This window comes from Lytechinus pictus, chromosome 19 (genome assembly GCF_037042905.1).
Source record: "Lytechinus pictus isolate F3 Inbred chromosome 19, Lp3.0, whole genome shotgun sequence".
NCBI lineage: Eukaryota > Metazoa > Echinodermata > Echinoidea > Temnopleuroida > Toxopneustidae > Lytechinus > Lytechinus pictus.
The window spans coordinates 3,665,097-3,689,092 of NC_087263.1; the positions used below are offsets into that span (position 1 = coordinate 3,665,097).

At 37.6% G+C, this 23,996-nt stretch overlaps 1 protein-coding gene across 2 annotated transcripts in view; it reads left to right on the forward strand.

Annotated features, from left to right (window-relative positions):
• The first annotated feature begins 19,583 nt into the window (after nucleotides 1-19,583).
• Nucleotides 19,584-23,996, forward strand: part of LOC129283358 (uncharacterized) — a 181,077-nt gene continuing 176,664 nt past the window's right edge. The window contains exon 1 of one of the 2 annotated variants that reach the window (XM_064113949.1): nucleotides 19,584-20,026. In XM_064113949.1, coding sequence (XP_063970019.1) covers nucleotides 19,949-20,026 — 78 coding nt within the window. In that variant the 5' untranslated portion in view covers nucleotides 19,584-19,948. Of the gene's footprint in view, nucleotides 20,027-23,338; nucleotides 23,760-23,996 lie in introns of those variants that run through there. The other variant, XM_064113950.1, reaches the window with a different exon arrangement.

The following is a 23,996-nucleotide window of genomic DNA, read 5'->3' on the forward strand; positions in this document are numbered from 1 at the left end:
GCATAAATGTATTTGAAGGAGCTCAAGGACATTACTGTGAGGCTCGAACCTAAGACCGTTGGATCTGAAGTCAAATGGCCTAACCGCTAAACCAATGGACCTAAAACATAAAAAGAATCTGGAATAGATTTGCTGATGTCGGGGAGCTATAGTGGACTCTTAGGTAGGTCTGTCATCAATAATATTTTGTTGGTTTGGAAAATATATTCAATGTTGATTCACAAGTGGACATGCATACACTCTTTAAGATTGAGGAGTGAATTTCATATAATATTCACTAAGAGAGTTATAATGAAAAAAATGATCCATTTCCGTTTTTCCACTTTTGTCACTCCTTTTGGGAGGCGTTATTTATAGTATAGTCACTTTAAAAAAACTTACTATAATGGTAACTCTACCGACCAATAGTAACTACCATGGTAACAGTGCTCATTTGCCAATCAGAATCAAGGATTTCATGAAAGATACCATTGGATAGCAAATTTACCATAAAACTAAACTTTTATGCAACGGGACATTGGCTTTTTTCTCCTAGGTTTCTATATTCAGAACTGGTCACTCCAGTTCGTATTGCACGAAATGCAATGTCAGACAATCTCTGTCAGCTGCCGAGGTATCAATTTTTACATCCTGTATGAATATTCATTTTCTAAATATCTTTTGGTATTTTAACATTATGGATTGTACACAACGGGGTCTGTCAGTGATACCTACAATATTATTGGTCCTACAATCATTTAGCGTACACTCTAAATTCCAAGGATTTGAAATGAATCCAGATCGGCTGTGAATAGTGACCAGCCGAATGTTAGATTAAGATTTAAACCATTAGGATTTAAACATAAAGCTAAAAGATTTGAATTTAAATCATTTGAGATTTAAAAGTGAATCCTAAAGATTAAATGTGAATCCAAAATTTGGCTGGTCACCAGCCGATCTGGATTTATTTTAAATCCTTGGAATTTAGAATGTAATTATGAATCCATGGCACACCTTGCTCAGAACGTATGAAATCATGGTAAATATCAATTGTATCTCTCTATATTAAGAGCTCAGTTGCAAAAGGGATTAGATCCATGTTCAAATTTTGTTTTTTTTTTGGTCTCAATGTATAGACTTTTAGTAGCTCTATAAGATGATACCAAAGAAATTAAAAAGTGAACAAAAATGGCAAAGAAAAATCCCTTTTTTCAAAAGGGGTTAGATCCATTTCAGTTTGGTTGCAAAAGGGGTTAGATCCACAAAAATGTTTTTGTGGATCTGTCTTTTTCAGCTTGATTTAATTAACTTTGTGTATTCTTATCATCATTCTGTTTAAGGTCCAGTTCAAATCTACTCGACTTTTCTCATTCTTTATATTTTGATTTGTTTTGAATATCCATTTTTTTTGTTTTACACATTTTTTTTTATTCTAGGTCTCTTTCAGCTTGATTTAATTAACTTTGTGTATTCTTATTATCATTCTGTTTTAGGTCCAGTTCAAATCTACTCGACTTTTCGCATTCTTTATATTTTGATTTGTTATGAATATCCATTTTCTTTGTTTTACACTTTTTCTATTCTAGGTCTCTTTTCTACCATGACTAACCATCTATCTTTATTTCACCAATTCAGGAAGATCAAGCTGAAGGCCCTCAAGACCTCTTTTCACCAGGACAATTACAGATTTTATTCCCTCAATCGCATTATACCCACAGGCCTCCAACTTCATTGCACTCCCGGTCTCGGTACGCTCACACCGGAACTTCGCAAATGATGGAACCAGACCTTACATGGAGCTTCAGTTCGACTTATTAACATCCTCTCTGAACAGTGTATTGCTTCTCTTGATTCTTTTTCAGCTGACATCAGTAGCCTGGAAGACGAACTACGTTCTTGCTGTACCCAAACCCAATGGCTTCAGTATAATGATGAAATTGAATCTGATCTCTCTAAACACAGGTCTCTCCTCACTGAACGCAGGAACAAGAAAAATAGGCAACCTCACAAAGAAGCGACAACGGTCAAACAGATTTAGACGACATATCAACAACAATGATGCATCCCCCCCATTTGGTTGTTAATCTCTCATCCTCCCCTCTCTCCCAAGCAGAAACCTCTCTTCTCTCTAAAGGGCTCAAGTTTTGCCCCACGCCACCAGAAGTTGAACAGATAGCTCTCAGCCAAGACCTCTCTACATTCTATCGCAGGATACGTCTCAAAGAGTTCTTTTTAGATGAACCCCCTTCTGATCCCAAGCCCTTCTACCAGAAAAGCACATGGACTCCACCCAAGAATAGAGTTCCTTCCCTTGAAACTTACATTCAAGCTGTCATCCCAAGTTTGCTCCACAGATACCCTCGACACCAGAGCACATGGCTTCCTTCCTCGAGAAGAACTCCAGGCTCTCTCATCACTCAAAAACAGGTCCGACATCATCATCAAGCCTGCAGACAAAGGATCAGCCGTCGTCGTTATGGACCGCCAGCAGTACATCGATGAAGCCATGAAACATCTCAATAATCGATCTCACTATGCACTCCTCGATTCTGACCCTACTTGTAATTTCTCCCTACAGATCCAATCGACACTGAATGACATGAAAGAACACAAGCATCTCTCCGAGAAGGCCTACAAATTTATCTCCCCTACTAATGCTAAACCTGCCCGCTTCTATCTCCTCCCCAAGATCCACAAACCTGACAACCCCGGTCGACCCATCCTCTCAGGAAATGGTTCCCCAACAGAGAACATCTCCCTTTTTGTTGATTACCACATTAAACCCCTTGTCTCATGTGCACCCTCTTACATCCACGACACTCTAGACTTTCTCAGGAAACTAAATGACATCAAGGACCAGATACCCGAGACTGCGATCATCGGCACTTTCGATGTTTCTTCACTGTACACCAGCATTCCCCACGACGAATGTATCCAAGCATCATGTGAAGCCTTGGCCGCCAGTGGCCATTCCAGTCCCCCCATATCCGATATCAAATCTCTGATGTGTCATGTACTAACAAAAAACAACTTCACATTCATGGGCAAGCACTACCTACAGATATTCGGTACAGCAATGGGCACCCGGATGGCTCCTTCATTCGCCTGTCTCTTCATGACCAAGCTGGAACAGCAGATGTTAGATTCAGCCCCCTGTCGCCCATGGATTTGGTGGCGTTACATAGACGACATTTTCTTCATCTGGACAAGGGAGGAAGATATCCTCCATATATTCATTGACCACATCAATTCCTTCCACAGGACCATCAAATTCACTTCTGATTTCTCCCAACAGGAAACCCACTTCCTTGATGTCACAGTCCAGAAAAAGCATAACGGTATCACCACCACCCTATACACTAAACCCACAGATAACCACCAGTACCTCCACCCATCCAGCTGCCACCCCCGTCACTGCAAAACCGGCATCGCTTACAGTCAAGCCCTCGGACTTCGCCGTATCTGCTCCGAGGACCCTGATTTTTCCTTCCATGCCAGGAATTTGCAGAAACATCTCTGTGCCAGGGGCCACGGGGCCAGGGCAATCCAACTGGCAATTAACAAAGTTCGTTCTCTCCCCTGATCTGAAGTTCTCAAACCAAAAAGTGACAAGGAGACTACCGACAGAATACCGCTTGTGACCAACTTCCATCCCAATCTACCCCCTCTCCGCAAAATCCTGTGTGATAACCACCACATTTTACACACTTCTGATCGTCTCCAACAGGCCGTTCCCGATACTCCCCTTCTAGCATACCGACGCCCACCGAATCTTAGGGACCTCATTGTTCGTGTTGAAGTGCCCTCCCTCACTAACCATTCTTCTCCCATACAGCATGACACCTTCAAATGCACCAGCAACAGGTGCATCATATGTGAAATACACATTCACGAGGGCGACACTTTCACCAGCAACTCTACCAGCCTGTCTCATGCACCAAATCAAGGGCAACATCACATGCACTACCACTAATGTTGTATATCTCATCACTTGCAGAGTTTGTAGGGTACAATACATAGGGGAAACCAAGACCACACTCGAGAAACGATTCTACGGGCACAGATCCACCGTCAACACAGCAAAGCTGGACACTTCAGTTGGCCGCCATTTTAACCTCCCCAACCACTCCATCACTGACATGATGCTACAGGGCATCGAATCTTTAGGTACCCGTCCTGACTCAGTCCGTACTAGCAGAGATAAGCTCTGGATGAGACGACTTCGCACCACCCAACCTCATGGCCTGAACGTCCAAGAGGGGAACGACTGATTATTCTTTCCTATCCACTTTCAATTTATATATACATATAGTTGTTCCCCTCAGCTCTTTTGAATAGTTACGTTATAGTTTCTTCCTCTACTTTCCTCCCATATCTCATACAAGCTCAGCTCCAATTTTTCCTTCCTTATTCAGGCGATATAATAATAATTATTTTTTTTTTCTCCGCTCACCTCTTTTAGATTTACCACATAATTATTTTGCTTATTAACATGTATACTATGGTTTCTTCATAATACACCCCTCTCTCATACAACCATAGCTTCTATATTTGCTTTTACCTTTTTAGGCAATTCGCTTCCTCTTTTTCACATATACAGGGTTTTTTTCCCCCTACTATATAGTCTTTTGTTTTTTCCCGTCACACCTAGCGGATTACAATATCAGTTAAACCATATGTGTATTTTTCACATACATTTCTTTTTTTGATATATTTATATACATATAACTTATAGATACATATTTACACTTACCTTCTTCTCTTAGTTTGTTTAATGCTTTATCATATATTATATCATTATTTTTACACAATGAATTTACATGTAATGCCATTCTTCTCATTCTTCCTCTCTTTCCCGCTCTCTCCATTTTCGAACTTCTTCCCTCTTTATTTCCCTTTCCTCTCTCACTTTCTTTATGTTTTCTTTATCTTTTCTTGGATATCAGTCTCTATATTCATTGTCAAAATATCTATCCGAATGATTCCTATGTTTATTGTGTATATTTGTATATAATTTACAAGTTGTTTCTTTTTTCTTTTTTTATTCTTTTTGACGAAATACTATTTTGTTTTTGTTTATTTGCTTATATTCCTTGCATTGTATATTTGTCTTGTATCATTTTGTACTTCTTGTTATGAACAAAATGCTGGCAATTGCCAGTGAAGTTCTAATAAATTCAATTCAATTCAATTCAATTCATATATACTTATGTCTTTTGCACATTATCAGTTGTGTTCTCCATTATTTTCCTTTTTTCCCCACTCTTATGCACCAGTTTATTGTGCCTTTCTTTGTAACCTGTTTGACCCACCTCTCACTAATTCATCTCTTCCCCATACCCTCTATCACTGTTTTGTTCCAGATCCTGTTTGATGCTGCCTGCCTCATTATCTTAATCCCTCTTGGCTCGAGGTCTTTTACTGGCCTTACTTACACTAACTTCCCTTTGTGTCTGCCTACTCCTTTTCTTTCAACCCTTTCACTAACCTGATTGGTCTTCTCTACTCACTAATGCCCCTTTTGTCTCCTTGTTTCTAGTGTTGCTGTAGCTTGTCTGTGGTCTACATTATGGTTGTTCCACTTTATATGTTTGTCATATTGCCTCCGACGAAGATTCTGCTAGGATCGAAAGCTTAGGCCCCTTTTGACTTTCTAATTTACTCCATTGGCTCTCTTTTATTAGATAAGCAGTTTTCAGCAGCTTCTTTTTGCCATTTAAAATAATACGAAGACAGGTAGATTTCTTTTATACCCAATTTTATGTTCACATGATAGGGTAGTACATCATGACAATTTAGTTTCTCATAACAATATTGCAATGTGGGAGAATAAAAAAAAAATTTTCTCGGAATGGTCCAAAGTGGATCTAACCCCTTTTGCAACCAAACTCTTCATATGACAAATGTCTCAGAATACCAGCGAGGTAATTTGTCACGGCAACCGCTGTTGAATATTACATTATCATTATATTATTATGTATTTATATATTACATATAGAAGTACTTTGTTTTTAGTTATACTGGTTTGGCTCTCACATGGTTTCTCCCGTTTTAACATTACCTTAATTCCCCCACTTTCAAAAATCTGTGATATCTACATCGATGAGAAGTAAATGAAACTTGAAACAAAACTTAAATTTCACGTCACAATATGTAACGTTATTACCTCCAATGGAATTTCATAGTCCGGTCCTTTATTCTTCGCCATCGTCTCCAGACAGTGCAGGGAAGACCTCAAGACAAGTCCTCAGCGGGTGAAAACGTTCATTAATTACCTTGCGCACTCCAGCTCTCAACTAACATTAATAATGTGAATTCCAACTCATGTACGCCGTAATTAGACCCTAAAATGCGTAAATTATTAAAATCCTCTCAGAACTTTAAGAAGAATCATTTGTTGCGATTGTTCCTGTTGTTGTGCTACGCGTCAGCCATTTCCGCGGGAAATTCGGCTGCTTCTGTGTACGTAGAACGACTATCTTGATTACGAGTAAGATCTTTAAACAGAGGTGATGTGTGGGTTCGTAATCCTCTCGACATTAAACAAAACTTTATTTCGCTTGATGGTGCATAGTATATACATTTCTTACGAATGCACGTTTATACGCATGTTTGCATTTTGTATTGTGCGCGTCTGTGAGAAATGCAGGAGTAAAGAAAGGGACAAACAAAGAAATGGGTGTTCTGCATTATAGTCCAAAGTTCAGACCTATAGGTTGCAACAGTTCCTATCACTGACTGGGATGAGAAGAAGATCCCTTTTATCATGTTTATATAAAATAAAATACGTACAATGCATGTCACATACTTCAGTTTGGATGGTGGATGTTATAGAACTATAATTTAGGCGTAAGGGTTGGTGGGTTGTTTCATAGGTTTCATCATGTCCAGGACCCCAGTACCCCCCGCTTCCCAGGGCCATGATCATGTCATTTGCTCTGGCGACAATTGCACCGCTATTCCACACACTTATCGAATGACCAGATTCAACCCTGGGTTTAACACTATACCCTTCCCTAAACCTAACATTAAACCCTAATGCAACCCTAACCTTACATCCAGTGGCGTACCTAGGATTTTCCAAAGGGGGGGGGGGGGCAAATTCGTCCGCTAAAAACATTTGACAAGCAAAAAAAAAGGGGCTTCAACCACAAATAAAGGATATCTTACCAGAAAAAAAATTGACAAGCAAAAAAAAAAAAGGTCTTCAACCTAAAATAAAGGATTTTGTACCAGAAAAAAAAAAGAAAAAAAAAAAAAAAAGGTCTTCAAGTTCACAGGAGGGGGCCACTTGTGACTCGTCAGGGGGAGGGATACGTCCGGTCCATGGGTTGTGACTCGTCAGGGGGGCAGTCTGCCCCCCCCCCCCCACGTAGGTACGCTAGTGCTTACATCTTAGACGAAATCAAGCCAGGAGCAATAATTGTTTCTTGGTGAATATTTACCGCATAAGAAAAGTTCACCAGTCGTTCTTAAAGTCGCTCTTTACTTACGAACAGCTTTATGGAACACCCACCGTGTTTATGAAACACAATCCCGGTGATAGAGTGGCTAAACATCACAACTCCCATTGATGCGCTCTATCAACATTATGTATATTTTCAGTATCATCATTTTTTTTATCATTATGACAATGTGACAAACCAGAGAGCGCCCTCACCTGCAGACCACAATAAGTCAGTTCATACATCCCATCTGAGCATGCGTAGAATAAGGTCATATACACTGATGTAAAGCTCTTAGATGACCACCCGACATAGCAACATTGAAATCAGGCAAACTGATATTCGAAACAATCAAGTCTTATTGATTATAAGAAGAAGGTGTGTTGAATAGCTTGTCCCTATAGGTGCTCGTAGCTGAATGGTGCATGCATGAGTTGGATTTTCCTGCAGGAGCGGGTAGTAATATTTATTATTCATTCACTTCAAATGAAATTCATACATACCTAATTTAGAAAATATTCCGTGAAATCTATGGGGTATCAAAGGAAACCAAAATACAAGGGGAGAGTCCATCTTATCAGAAAGAATAGAATGAAAAAAATAGGCGAGTTATGGAAGTTTTGCTGTACTTTCTATGGGGATCCTCAGATTGGCAAACATGCTTCAAAATGGCTGATTTTGTTGACAATTCTCCATTTGTTTTGTACACAAATTTTTCGCCTTTATTTTACATACTTCACATTATCTCCTCCTGACCTTGACATATGTGGTGTTAATTTTATTTTACCATGACATATGTTTTGCTCAGAAGGAGGCAAAATGCAAATTGAAAGATAATGGGGAAATCTGAAAATTTGTAAATGAAACAAATGGAGAGTTGTCCACAAAATCTGCGATTGGCCAATTTGAGGATCCCCATGTAAAGTACAACAGAACCTTTTAAACGTCCATAACTTGCTTATTTATAATTGAATTTGATGAAACTTGTTTTAAATTGTTCCTATCATTTTACTCTTTCCAATAAGATTGCTTCTCTTCTTGGGTTTTGGTTTCCGTTAACTTGTGAAATGGAATTAAAAGTAACTTATGAGGCAAATCTGGTGCTATGTGTGTACCTAATCATAGTGCAGAAAAAAAAACCACATTCCCAATGATTTAAAATATCGATGGATAGTTAAGGTCATCGTAGACAGGGTCTCACCCGGACATCTCTTATCATGTAGTGGTCGACACTAACTTGCAAATTCTGCTTTCTCTGTGTAAGAAAACAACGTCTACAATTGATATTACTACTACTACTACTACCACTACTACTACTACTACTACTACTACTACTACTACTACTACTACTACTACTACTATTACTATACTACTACAACTACTACTACTATTACATCTTCTACTACTACTACTACTACTACTACTACTACTACTACTACTACCACTACTACTACTACTACTACTACTACTACTACTACTACTACTACTACTATTACTATTACTATTACTACTTCTACTACCACTACTACTACTATTCCAACTAGTACCTCTTCTACTTCTACTACTACTACTACTACTACTACTACTTCTACTACTATTACTACTACTACCACTATCACCACTACCACCACCACTACTACTAATTCTACCACCACTACCACCACCACCACTACTACTACTACTACTACTACTACTACTACTTCTACCACTACTACTACTACTACTACTACTACTACTACTACTTCTACTACTATTATTATACTTCTAGAACTACTACTACTATTACATCTACTACTACTACTACTACTACTACTACTACTACGACTACTACCACTACTACTACTACTATTACTTTACTACTACTACTTCTACTACCACTACTACTACTACTATTCCAACTAGTACCTCTTCTCCTACTACTACTACTACTACCACTACCACCACTACCACCACCACTACTACTACTTCTACCACCACTACCACCACCACTACTACTACTACTACTACTACTACTACTACTACTACTACTACTTCTACCACTACTACCACCACCACCACTACTACTACTACTACTACTACCACTACTACTACTACTACTACTACTACTACTACTACTACTACTACTACTACTACTACTACTTCTACCACTACTACTACTACTACTTCTACCACTACTACTACTACTACTACTACTACTACTACTACTACTACTACTGCTACTACTGCTGCTGCTGCTACTACTACTACTATACAACTAGTGGTCGAATTATGAGTACTGTACTATACTCATTACGTCTTACCCCCGTTTGGGAAGGGACCGCAGTTCGGATTGCAAACTGCGGTATTTCACCCCATTTTGCGTTTGAAAATCTAAAACATCATTTCCAAGCCCTGGGGGTCGTTTCATAAAGCTGTTCGTAAGTTAAGAGCGACTTTAACAACGACTGGTGATCATCGCCAATTGTACCATTTACCGCAAGACATGATCACCAGTCGCTCTTAACTTACGAACAGCTTTATGAAACACCCGCTTGGCCAGGTAATCCCCACAGGCCAGATTATGAGCGTTGAGCCAAGGACGAAATGATAAACAACAGCTGTGCTATTACGTAAGTCTTCTCTGCCTGTAGAAGGACCTTCGGAATTAAATTATTGTATTCGATATTTAATCACGTTTTCAAAGGCATATTGTATTCAGAAATTCAATGCTAGCCCATTTTCAATTTCGAACAAAGAAAATCAACCTCGAAATAAGGAAAGTAAGTGAATAAAAAATGGCGAGATGTTTTCCCGGACCGCACTCGGGCTGTTGTGTTATCTTCGGACCGAGGTCAAGAAACAGGTGTTTTGATACTTACATTGCATGCCTGGGGCAGTAGGGTTTTCGTACTTGGAGAAGAGGGGTATAGTGTTATCAAACGGAGCTCTTTCGTCATGACCATTAGTTTAACGTTTCGATATTATCACAACTGTCAAGGTACATTTTTCGACATATTAGGTCAGAATGGTACTTTAGTTTCTCTAAATGTTTTAATTATATGCTGCCCTCTTAAGGGGACGTCGTGTACAGTTTTTAACTTTTCTGTTTAATGGTGTATGCTGGTATGCTGGTGTAATCTCGTATTGAAATGTCCTTTTCTCATTAATTTATATATATATATATATATATATATATATATATGTATGCCGGAGATTCGCCATTGTCATCTTGCAGTCATGGCAACGCGTCTTTAGATGCGTCTTTTACAGTGCGCTTCCTCCATCTTCAGCGCATTGATTTCTTTGAAAGGTGAGTTTCACTATTCGCATGCCCATGAACAGACGTGTTTTCCACGAATGTTTCAGAAACGGATTTTGAATTCTCTTTTTTTTTGTCACATCATGGGCACTGACGAAGAATGTTACTTTACCTTTCATTTTTTAGAGCTATGCTCCTTTTAGAATTTACTAAACTATTTGTGATTTATATATATATATATATATATATATATATATATTTATTTATATATATATGCATATATTAACAATGAACAAGGCTGTGTAATTGTTATTTTGTAGTAATTTGGGGCTTCCAGTAGATCTAGTCAAATTAAAAGTTAAACCATTCAGATAATGGGGAAATCTGAAAATTTGTGTATGAAACAAATGGAGAGTTGTCAACAAAATCTGCGATTGGCCAATTTGAGGATCCCCATGTAAAGTACAACAGAACCTTTTAAACGTCCATAACTTGCTTATTTATAATTGAATTTGATGAAACTTGTTTTAAATTGTTCCTATCATTTTACTCTTTCCAATAAGATTGCTTCTCTTCTTGGGTTTTGGTTTCCGTTAACTTGTGAAATGGAATTAAAAGTAACTTATGAGGGCAAATCTGGTGCTATGTGTGTACCTAATCATAGTGCAGAAAAAAAACCACATTCCCAATGATTTCTTTGAAAGGTGAGTTTCACTATTCGCATGCCCATGAACAGACGTGTTTTCCACGAATGTTTCAGAAACGGATTTTGAATTCTCTTTTTTTTTGTCACATCATGGGCACTGACGAAGAATGTTACTTTACCTTTCATTTTTTAGAGCTATGCTCCTTTTAGAATTTACTAAACTATTTGTGATTTATATATATATATATATATTTATATATATATGCATATATTAACAATGAACAAGGCTGTGTAATTGTTATTTTGTAGTAATTTGGGGCTTCCAGTAGATCTAGTCAAATTAAAAGTTAAACCATTCAGACCTTCGTCCTTTTCTATTGATGCCGTTGAACTTGTCGAGTATTTTGGTGTAATCTTGTATTGAAATATCTTTTACAAAATGATTGAAGAAATGTATGTATATCATATCACAATGAAAATCACCAGTGCATCGGTTGGTTGGGCGGAGGGACCTTCAGGTCACATTATTAGTTTGCTATCCGTTACCCTGGGTGCCAAAAGATTCAATGTGAGGATTGCTACCAAATACTGCATTTATATATGTGATATTTTATGTAAATTTATGTTATGATGTTGCAATTGTATTTTTAAGTGCCTATATAATGATAAATAAATAAATGAATAAAGAAATGAACAAGGCTGTATTATATTAATGAAGAGAAAGTCATCCCAATCTCAACGGGCTTCAAAGTAAAAGTTATTCTACGAAATGGAGGAAAATTTGACAGGTCTAAATTTGAGTAATTGTGCTAAAATTTTAGACACATTATTTTAGGGATATGGAAATTAAAGAATAAAAACGTAAGCATAAAACATTTCGAAATTTAGTCCCATTTATCATGTTTTCCCCCTCCCCTCAAACTTTTTAGCTCAATGCGCTCCTGGTGCAGGCTACCTATCCGATTGTAAGTATGTATTCTTCCCAAGTTTTTCACATTCCAAACAAATTATCCAATGCAAACGATTTTGCAATAATTCATATTCAAATTGCATGCTCTTTCTCTCCCCTCTATTGTAACTATTTCTCCCTCTCTATCTTTCCGTCCCTCTTTCTACATATCTCTATCTATCTCTAACTCTCTTCCTCTCTCTATATATCTATATCACTCAATCATCCCTCACTCGCTCTTCATCTTAGTTCTCCACGCGCCTCTCTCAACGCACACACACACACACACACACCCTCAGACATCTAACCCACATACGCATTTCTTTTCTCTCTATCCCTTGCCTATCTCCCTTTATCTTGATGCTTCTCACTTATCTCTCTCTCTCACACACACACACTCACCTCCACACACCATAGGCAATCGCACACCCACACACCTTTTCTTCCATCAATTCTTTATCATTATCTCTCTCACACACACTCACCTCCACCCTCACATGCTCAATCGCACACACACACACACACATTTCCTTCGATTAATTCTATATATATATCTCTCTCTCTCACACACACACACACCCACCCTCACCTCCACACACCACTGGCACACGCATTTTTTTCAACATGTTTTTATTAAGGATTTCATTCAAATGAATTACATAAACTCCAGATTAAAAAAAAAATACAAATCTTTATTTTATATCAACAAGGATATGCAAAAAAAATACATACATATTTACCAAAAACTGAAGCAAATAAGGACGTAATGAAATTCCTTAAAATTATACTTTTATATCTAAAAAAAATTACTTAACTGAGCCCCGAACCCTCTATGTATTTTAATAATAATTAATATTAAATGACTAAATGATTTGCGGGAAAACAGAAATCAACCTACATGTATTATCATTGCATCCCATTTTACATCCATACACATCCATACACGCATGCACATACCATGCATACGTAAACAAATACAATATATACAAATCTGCATATGAACGTTTAACATTTTGGCGAAATATGATACAGAAAGAAAAGAACCTGCTTACTCGCACACACACACACACACACACACATTTCGTTCCATTAATTCTTTATATTTCTCTCTCTCTCTGTCCCTCCCTCCTCCCCTCACTCACACACACACTCTCTCTATCACACACACATACACTCCCACACCACACACACATGCACTGATTTAAACAGAGTATAGACATATTCTTCCGTCCCCTCTTGCTTTACTTCCAGTTCATGGAATACAGATCTATAGATCAACCCCCATTTTGATTATGCGGTCAGGATAACAATATTGTATGCCATGGATGATGAACCGAATGCCACGAATTGTAAACTTCTTTTTCTCTCTCTCTTTGTGAACAATCAATGCAGATCCGATGCAAACAGAACTATGCGAAGAATTTGGGAGATATTGTCCCAAGATTGTACTCGTCATTGTGAGAATTGCGGGATTGAATAGTTTTGAACTTTGTTAACGATTTATAATCTCTGTAATATGATGTGCCATTTTGTATATTAGGGCTAATGCCGAAACCGATCCATAGAAGAGATTCATTACTCGGCAAAAAAAAATGGTAATGTGATTACTGACTGCATCTTAAACTATGAAAATTTTCTTTTAATTTTACTTACATACAAAATTTGAAGAACAAATTTTTACATTTAAGCAATAAAAAGCAATTTAAGTAGAAAGAGGGGGGGGGGTACTCCCCGCGGGGATTATGGTTGTGTGCCTAATCTAATACCCATGTTTTAAAGGAGAGATTAAAATGTAACAAAAACACGGGTGCAGAGGGAGGGGCTTCTATTAATATGGGGCACAACTATGCATGTTCTAGAAGGTAACGTTTTTTTATAAGATATGTCTGCCAGTCAATCGAAAAATATATTATTGTCTTGTACAAACACTACAATAAACGCACCCTTTCCCGCCTATGAAAAAAAAATCAATATCTATATACAGTCCCCTCCCCCACCCAAACAGAACCATCACTCCCATGATTTCTGGAGTTTCCAAGACTTGATGATTTGACTATATGTCGCAATCACATCATAAGTTGCCATCGCCAAAGGATCCACATTCGATTAAATTTGGGGGTTGTTGTTGGATAGACCTGGGCCCCGTCGTACAAATAATTTAGATTTACCCAATCATGAACCACAATTATGGAAAGCCAGCCCGGGGGGCACTTACATTGACGAGTGGATACCATGCGCGACCCCCAAAAACACGTAAAAAGGATGTCTTTTTCAAGATAGGGGACGTTACGTACGTAACGTAATAAGGGTGTAAAAACACTAAAATAATGAAAAAAAAGGTAACTATTCCGCTGTATATAGTCAAGTTTGCGAGGGTATAGAAAGACGAACGTTTTAAGGATGGACCTTTTTGCCCCATAATAGTCAACACGTGTTTAGACTATATTAGAGTCTGATTTGCGGGATGTGGGGCCGTACTAAGCCAGATGTACAGGTAAAGGCATTGTAAAAGTAATGGTAAAACCGACATCCGTGACATATAACAATAATCGTTGTACTTGTTTAGGGGTTCAATTCAGGGAATACTTGCCAAAAGTATTTGTTTCAAATACTTGTTAAGGGTAGGGTTTCACACGTAAATACTGAATTGTTAAGGGATGCATTTTCAGAATATGGAAATTACTTGTTTAACATGTCTAAGGTGCTCTTCGAGACCCCATGGTCGCGCATGGTATCCACTTGTCTAAGGTGCTTTTTGAGACCCCATGGTCGCGCATGGTATCCACTTGTCTAAGGAAGTGACCTTCCATGAAACCCAGCAACACCAACATCTAAAATGCATGTTTTCGAAATTATGACACTGGTGGATTTCCATGTTGAGGCTGATTGGATCAATCACATGCAGCTCACAGTAAGGCGGGGCCTAGATTGAGTTGTTCTTGGCAATTTTCACAACAAACCTCTCATAAATTCATGTGTTGAACGCATACGTCATCGAATCTTTTGATGTCGTCTGTATGCAATCGATCATGCTCTAACGAGCGCCAATGCTTTCAAACCACCCATGTTAAAAAACAAACTTTAATGGAGGTCACACCCTATATTGGGGTCGAGTCCTGGATAAATTACCTGTAAGATTAAGGGTAAAATAATATTGTTTTGATGAAGTGTCAAAATTTCGATTTAAGCTTCTCAATCTCATATCAATTGCAAGTTATTTGTTAATGTTCATTTTTTAATCGTTCGTATTCATGGAAACCTTTTTTCTAAATTATTTTCTAATTTCTTCCTTTCTAGTATATTTCACACATATACATAGCAAAATGTGCTGATTTAAACTTTTGATTTCGAATCATAATATCGAACGTTATTCGGCAATTCAGAGGGAATTTTTTTTCGAGGATTCTTGAGATGTCGCAGAACAATTTATTGTAAATTAAAAAAATTCCATTACTCTAAGCAGTTCCTAACCGAAATGAAAAGGCTATAACCTAAATACTCAATAGATTGGATTTGAAATTGATGTTTGGAGTTCTTAAAATTTGGCATATCCTCCACAGAACCGTTTTCTGGAAGTACTGGCCCTTTTTTTGCTTCGGGCACGTTAGAAGAGAGGTCATTGGGGGTACTTCTAAAACATTCTGGCACAACTAGCATACTCATTCACTCCCTAACTCCCTAATATAAACCCCATATCGCAATCGTTCTTCATTACTTTCAGGTTTATTTTCACAAATCCGTTATGTACTAAAACTTTGATATAATTACATAACTAAGCTGACCAACCTTTACATACCTCCGATAAATATGAAATACTAAATGAAGATCATTCTTAGTTAACATGCTGCATGAATTCAGATAAAACGGAAAGGTGGAAGAAACCTTAGGAGCAAAATGCTAAGATAAGGTTTATCTATACATAGGTGTTAAAATTATGTTTTTAAATGCACGTGACGACACAGTGACGTTAGGAAATTGTGGCAATATAGGAAAAGCAGTTGACTTATTCATGTTATTACGAAACTGACCCTTTGAACATCACGATTATTTACACCATAGTAGGTCTATGTTTACACCAATATTCAGTGTTTCTTGTATATGGTTCATAATAGATAGGCGTTACCCTTAAACCATGGGTGAAAACTGTGAACCATACAACTCCCATATGAATCACCTCTGGAGCAAACAATATTACCCTGTATGATTGCCTGTGTGCCATTTTCCAAAAATCTCCCAGAAAAGCATTTTTCGTCTCGGTTGGTGGGTCAAACTGAAAAAGAATCTTTGATCTTTGGTCGTGCATGATGATGCTTTTTACTTCAGCATTGCATATTGTTTGCAATTATAGAGAAGTGTGGTATGGGATCCATATACATGTATATGTAGGTTGCAAGATAATTTGTGAATTCGGTTACATTTAATTCATGTAACTGCAAACAGAGCATGATGTTTAACATAATTAACAATGAGACGTGAGTGTACCATTCTTGTCAGTTACAACTGGTTCCATATAGGCCTTATCATGTTCTAGACCATCATGTTTGTCATGGGTAGAAATCTGTCCCCAAAGGTAGGGGGCACCAGGGACTCATTGGCAAGCAAAACAAAGAAGAAAAAAAGAAGGTTATCACCCAAAATGTAAGGTCGTTTTAACCCCAAAAGAAATTGACAAGCAAAAAAAAAGAAAGAAAAAAAAAAGGTAATTTAGTCCAAAATACATGTATTATTTCGATTGTGAATGATGTATTAACAATAGTAGGGGGACATTTGATATTGTGTCCCCCTACTATTTTTGGTAGGGGGAACATGTCCCCCCCCCCTGCCCCCCTGGGATTTCCGCCCATGATGTTTGTACATCCTATCTGCTGGCCAAATCAGAATTCTAGGTAAATTTTCAGATGATTTTACACTCGTCGACGCTTGGTATTTATCATTTGATTAAAGAAAAGTAACAAATAATGAATCAAACAACTATATGAATAACAAGACAAATATAAATATTATAAATAATTGGAAGAAGCATGGTTGCTTGAAAACAGAAGTTGCTGTAAATTAATAATAATAATAATACAGTTATTTATGCAACCAGCCTGCACGATCATTACTTACAAACATTGCATTTTTATTTACCAGTCGCGGTTTCAAATTGGTATATACATACATAAACTATTGATTTTTATCAATTTTTTACCACTGATGTTGATGATGAACAGACCTATACGATGGTAAAACAAAGAAATCGTATTGATAGATCTTTGTGTTGAGTGGGTAAAAGGGTGTGTGTGTGATGGGGTAGGGGTGCGTGCGCGAGCGACGGGTGTGCGTGCGTGCGTGTGTGTGTGTGGATGTTCCGTGGCCGAGTGGTCGGAAAATATTGGTACAAACTATTCCACGTTTTCACGTTTAAAAAAGAGGGGTTGGGATTGAATCCTTATAGCGATTCCCTTTTCATCAGAATCACTCTTCTCATAGCCTATTAGGCTTTTCCCATCTTTTCATAGACATTTTGAACAAATATAGACACAACAGAATTTACAAACTTACATCCCTTTCGTACATTTATTTCACTAAAATATAGTACTGTACACAAAATCGGTAAAAAGAGTTGTGTGTCTGCAAATATACCTCATAATCACACGCGGCCTATTCCTCTGTTGAACTTCAGTCTTCTGGGGTATTTGAAAAAAAATCCCTTCTCTATGTTACAGGTACAGGCGTCAACAAACGATTCAAGCAAATTAGACAAACCATGCAGTGACACAAGCAGAAAGTAACCAGCAAATAAACCAGGTGGCTGTTTCATAAAGCTGTTGGTAAGTTAAGAGCGACTTTAAGAGCGACTGGTGATCCTTTCTTACGCGCTAAACCATCGCCAATTAACATTTTGGTGTACACCATTTAACACAAGAAAGGATCGCCAGTCGTTCTTAAAGTCGCTCTTAACTTACGAACAGCTTTATGAAACGACCCCCAGCGATATACAAATTTATTTGACCAGTATTCACTGAAGTAAGATTGCACTAAAAGGACTGACCTAAACATATTAAATATGAAATGATATAAATCTAAATGAATTAACTTTGTCAAACCACCAGTTGATTCTAGCATATTTAAGAAAGACATTAGGGGGGTCATTCTCCAGTATGTCAATAGTTTGGATCAAATGAAAAATAAACTTCTTAATGTCTACATTATGGAAACAAATGAATTATCTTCCTTTAATTTGTTGCAACTAGGGTTATCAAAAAGCTGTGCGTTTATTATTATCATTCTGGTTTAAAAGTTATTTAAGGTCAGTTTTTTTAAGGTGCTCTTCTAAAATTCCATTAACAGACCGGTATATTCTCGCTTATGACCCCAATTTGGCAATTTCACACAACCAGATAATTCAAAAGAGCAACGAAAATTAACAATTTATCATGTCTTAGTATAAGTCCTTTTAGCAGTCTGCAACATCCGCAAAAATTTGCCCTCTATGTGGAAAAGAAACGAAAACCTGGGAAAGACTAATGAAAGAACCCCAAAACAGCTTTTCAAGATCCCATAGACCCGGTCCCCGTTGCATAAAAGTAATAAGTAAGGTAACTTTGTCATGTAATGGTAACTTGCATGGAATCATTGATTCTGATTGGCTGTTGATCAACGTTACCATGATAGTTACCATTGGATGGCATAATTAACATACTAGTATATCATATGCAACAGGGCCTTTGAATCTTTCAGCAGTCTCCAAAGTCATTGCCAATTATGGTCTCTGTGGAATAGCTCTGGAAATATCTGAACATGGAAATGCCTTTGAAACTGAAGACCTTACGATGATCACCGTAAGGTCTTTGAAGCCAGCTAAAGGTCTACTGAGAATTCAAGGACACTCCAGAGAGATATCTTAAAAATCCTAGCTCAACTCCCTAATTTACTTGAATTGCCTTTGAGTTTCTTAAATTTTCTGTTTTTATTTCGAGCAACTGAAATTACCACTTTCAAGTCTTATCGTGGAACAGACCTATTCTTCCAATTCTAGATAATAGGGTCCTAATACTTGCCGGATTTAAACTCCCCACTTATTTCCATTTCCATTTCTCACTTTTGATATCTTCTTCTCCCCATCTTTACGAAATGGAATTGCCCAATTCTTTCCATCAAATAGCCCAAATCCCACAAGTTTGCCGACATACAATAAGATTCAAGTCCAAATGAAAAGCATATGCAAATGGAACATAAAAGCGCCTCCCATGCTTGGCTGGGCCCCATGAATTCAATACAGGTATGAATTATGACATGATACAGGCCGGTGTATAATTGCACCATCGCCCTGGCGTTCATTTTGCTGTTATCCACCGCTGGTGTATATTGCAGGTACCATTCCCCAAGGCTAACGGACTAGCGCCTTGGATGTTATTTTGTGACCAAACATTGTTTTTGTCTTTCTCACGCCAAGTAAGAAAAACATCGGCAAACTTTTGCTCCAACATTGGGGATACGTTATCCCTTTGCTGATGGTTCATCTTTCATGAGGATTAATTTATGTGGTTTATAAGCACGATCTTAGTTACAGTTTATTAAACGAAGTAAAGGAACTAACCACGGATTTGGACACATTTTCGTAACGGGGTAGCCACGCCCTGTTAGGGGTCATTCTCGCAGCAGTGCGGGTGTACGTCACATTGGCGTCAGAATTTGGGTGGGGAAAAATGGCTGTTCCCAATGCTGGATATTTTCGGATCTTCTGGATCATAGCAGTATTAACATGCTGTTCATTCACATATACTGTAAGTATAATTGTTTGTTTTTATTCCAAAATTTCTCCTACTACTATATTTACAAATTTAGCAGGAACGTTTCAGTTACATTTAGATCTAATCTTTATAAAGTGTGCTTGTTCATACACCAAAGTTTGTGTTTGTTTTATTTTCGTCTGCATTCATGATACATAACTAGTCGTAATATTCAATGTAAGAAAAAGGGAAACATTTTAGAAATAAAGGATAAAGTGAAGCATAGTTTCAGAACAATTTTCAAATATAGGCATATGCTAGAAAAAAATGCAGTTATTGTTTATCAATAGTTGCAAAAGAAGGACTGTTAATATTATATAATAGATAATGTGATTGGAAATATTTAATAGTCACAAACGAGATCAATAAAGGACAAGTCCACCCCAACAAAAAGTTGATATGAATAAAAATAGGAAAATCAAAAAAGCATAAAACTGAAAATTTCATCAAAATCGGATGTAAAATAAGAAAGTTATGACATTTCAAAGTTTCGTTTAATTTCACATAAAAGTTAGATGCACATCCTGGTCGGTATGCAAATGAGGAGACTGATGATGTCATCCACTCACTATTTTTTTTGTATTTTATTATACAAAATATGAAATATTCTAATTTCCTCCTCATTGTCAGGTGAAACAACGATTGATTCCTCCCTGAACATTGTGGAGTTAGCGTTGTTTGATACTGTATGGTTCAGTCAAGTTGGTTCTCATTGTCAAATATGTAAGAAATGAAATATTGTATAATTCAAACAATAAAAAACAAAAGAAATATAGAGTGAGGGACATCATCATTTGCATGAGACAGATTGAGTTGTACTGAGTTGTGCATATCACTGTTTTGTGAAAGCAAGCGAAACTTTAAAATGGTATAACTTTCTTATTTTACATCCGATTTCGATGAAATTTTCAATGTTATACCATTTTTTTTTTCTCTATTTTTTTTAAATAAAAATTTTCAGGGGTGGACTTGACCTTGAAGGCAATAAAAAAGAGAACTTATATATATATATATAACATTCACAACAAGATATTAATGTTCATGATGATGATGATGATGATGATGATGATGGCGATGATGATGATGGCGATGATGATGATGATGATGATGATGATGGCGATGATGGTGATGATGATTATGATGATGGCGATGATGATAAAGATGGCGATGATGATGATGGTGAAGATGATGATGATGATAATGGTGATGATGATGTAATGTTGCTTAACATTCCATTATGGTTGTGGACTTTCATGACTGTCTTACAGTTTGATATTTGATCAAGTTGATAGTATTTCATTTTAAAATCGAAGCAAAATCTAATGTGGTTACACGAGTATTTTTAAGTATACATTTAAAAGAAAAACTTGAGAAGGAGGGGGAGAATGGGGTGGGGAGATTCCTGAAACTTTTCCATTAATGTATTAAGTCTTAGTAGTTATGAAACTACTAAATTTTTCCGGTTGTCAACATGTTCGATACCGTCCGTTACTTATACAACGTCATTTTTAGCGTTATTAAATGCGAAGTTTTTGCTGATGAAAGTAAATGTTGCAGATTGATCTTATTGTAGCTAGACTAGTACCATAGGCGGCACTTTCCTGAGGTTCTTGGTTCAATGCGGGACGACCCTCTCCTATTGTGTAAGCGAAAACCGAGGGGGCACGTCCCCGTCCCCAGTAGCGTAATGAGCCAAAAAAAATAAACAAAGGGGACATAAATGGCGGATATTGCGGGGAAAGATCTAAACATATACGAGTAAACAAAGCGAGCGAGAATACATTTCATTCTTTCCAATTTTCATTTTTTCTGCCCCCCCCCCCTCCAATCTGTACACCGTGCCCATCCCAGACCCCTTCCCTGCAGTCACAGTCAACATCTTATTATTGTTGGTAAATGAATACATCTAATCAAATCAAATATTATGATCCATGATACACAGATATCCCCACTGAGGCAATAATGTGTAATGGTAAAAGTGAGGATCTGGTGTTTATTTCCCTTTAGCTTTTGTCAAAACTGGCAAATAAAATAGGCTTTTGAATTTCGAATAGGTGAGGATAATATATCAATATTATGCCGCTGAAGTTTCCAAAGTCTGGATATATACACTTCGATTTTTTTTTGTTGCGATCATACAATGTACCGCCAAGTCTCGCGCAACTTTTGAGACCAAATTCGCAACGCCTAAGTGCACTTTTTGTAAGTGCATGTCAAAACGCGATTTCAAGTAAGCTACAATAACGCAAATCGCAAATTGGTGTTTCATAAAGCTGTTCGTATAAGCGACTTTAAGAGACGACTTGTGAACATTTCTTACGCGTTAAATAATCAACAATAATATCATTTATCGCAAGAAATGATCACCAGTCGTTCTTAAAAACGCTCTGAACTTACGAACAGCTTTATAAAATGGCCCCTGTTTCTTAGGGCCTTTTCACATGTGAATCATCATGATTCACGTGTGAAAAGGCCCATTGATTAAAGGCTTTTGTGATACGAAAAGGGTTCTAATTTGTTTTCACACGTGCTAAAAATTCGCCATTATAGCCTTATTTTTCACTTGAATCATCATTCAAATTACGAGTTTGTTTACCGTGTGAAAGGGCGGTAGTTGTATAATAAATTAAATGGCTTCGAGGGTTTCGAAAAATTTGAAAAATTTGAAAAATTTGGCATCAGACTGGGCTATTTCGACGCCTACGGGGAAGACGGGGGGGGGGGGTGGGGCTCTCATGATCTCGGCCACCGATCGCGAAGAAAATTGGCATGCGCCTAACACATGGCATAATCTAACTATACGATCAAATTCTGTGAAAAATATCTTTGCTAATTAACAATGTTAATTTATGCGTAAAATGAAAATATGCTCTTGTTAACCAAATAATGCCCCAAGAATGCTAAGTTTTGGTACACAGACTCATTTAGGGATCCAATCAAATGATTTTTTTTTAATTTCAACATTGCATTTATTTTCTTATAGAAATTTCTTATGTACCGTATATCATACTTTCTTTGTTTTTCGACTTTTTATTTTGTTTCATAGGATATTGTCGGGGACTTTATTTTGACCATAAACAACATGGAATTAATTGAATACCTCTCCTGATTGTACCTGATGCATATGAACAGAGTTATTATTCCCTTTTATTAATAATTATTTACTAGTTACTACTCTTCATACTCGTGAAAATGTTTGTAAATAAAGTTTCGGGCAGTGCCGGGCGCGCGCATGCGCGATCCGGCCGCCGGGGAAATCCGGTGCGCTGCGCTGGCGCGCGCGCGCCGATCGAGTGACGTGCACGTGACGTGACGTGGTGAGTAAAGTGGGCCTGGGCCCCGCGAAGTTCGAATCTCATTGTTGGATGTGGATGTTGAAGAATGAAAACTCCTTTTTCGTTTGAATATAACCACAAGTTCCGTATCAGTGTTTTAGCGAGCTAGCTTGGACACAAATCATGATTACGGTGGATTTCTGTGCTTTGACTCAATCATTCTGATGGTGATAGAACAGTGTGAACATGCATTTGCTGCCGAGACGGTACGAGTCCCGGCCACGGCCCTCGCCCGCCCGGACCCCGGCGGGAGTTCATGACCAAGCGCTGATAGAAAATGAAGCAATGCAGCGGTCATCCGACGATGGTAGCTAACGTGTCGTTAGTCAACTTCACATATTTCACTATTTTAGTATTAGGAAAATCAAAGCGATTGGCAAGACTTCCGTACGGTAAGGGTAGTATTCAACCCGTTTGGAGAGTTTTCCCAATAGAAATATGGAATTTACCTGAATTTCAGACCTGTTTTATGATAATCCAAGGCAAGATCAAATGCTGGTTATTCTTTTTAGTTTTTGCGTTATTTTTTTCTTCAACCCGTTGACTGTGTGCGCGGGCGATCGGATTATACAGCGATGGTTTTTGCCACAAGTAATCCTGTCGTGTCGGCACTAGTATTATTGAGTAGT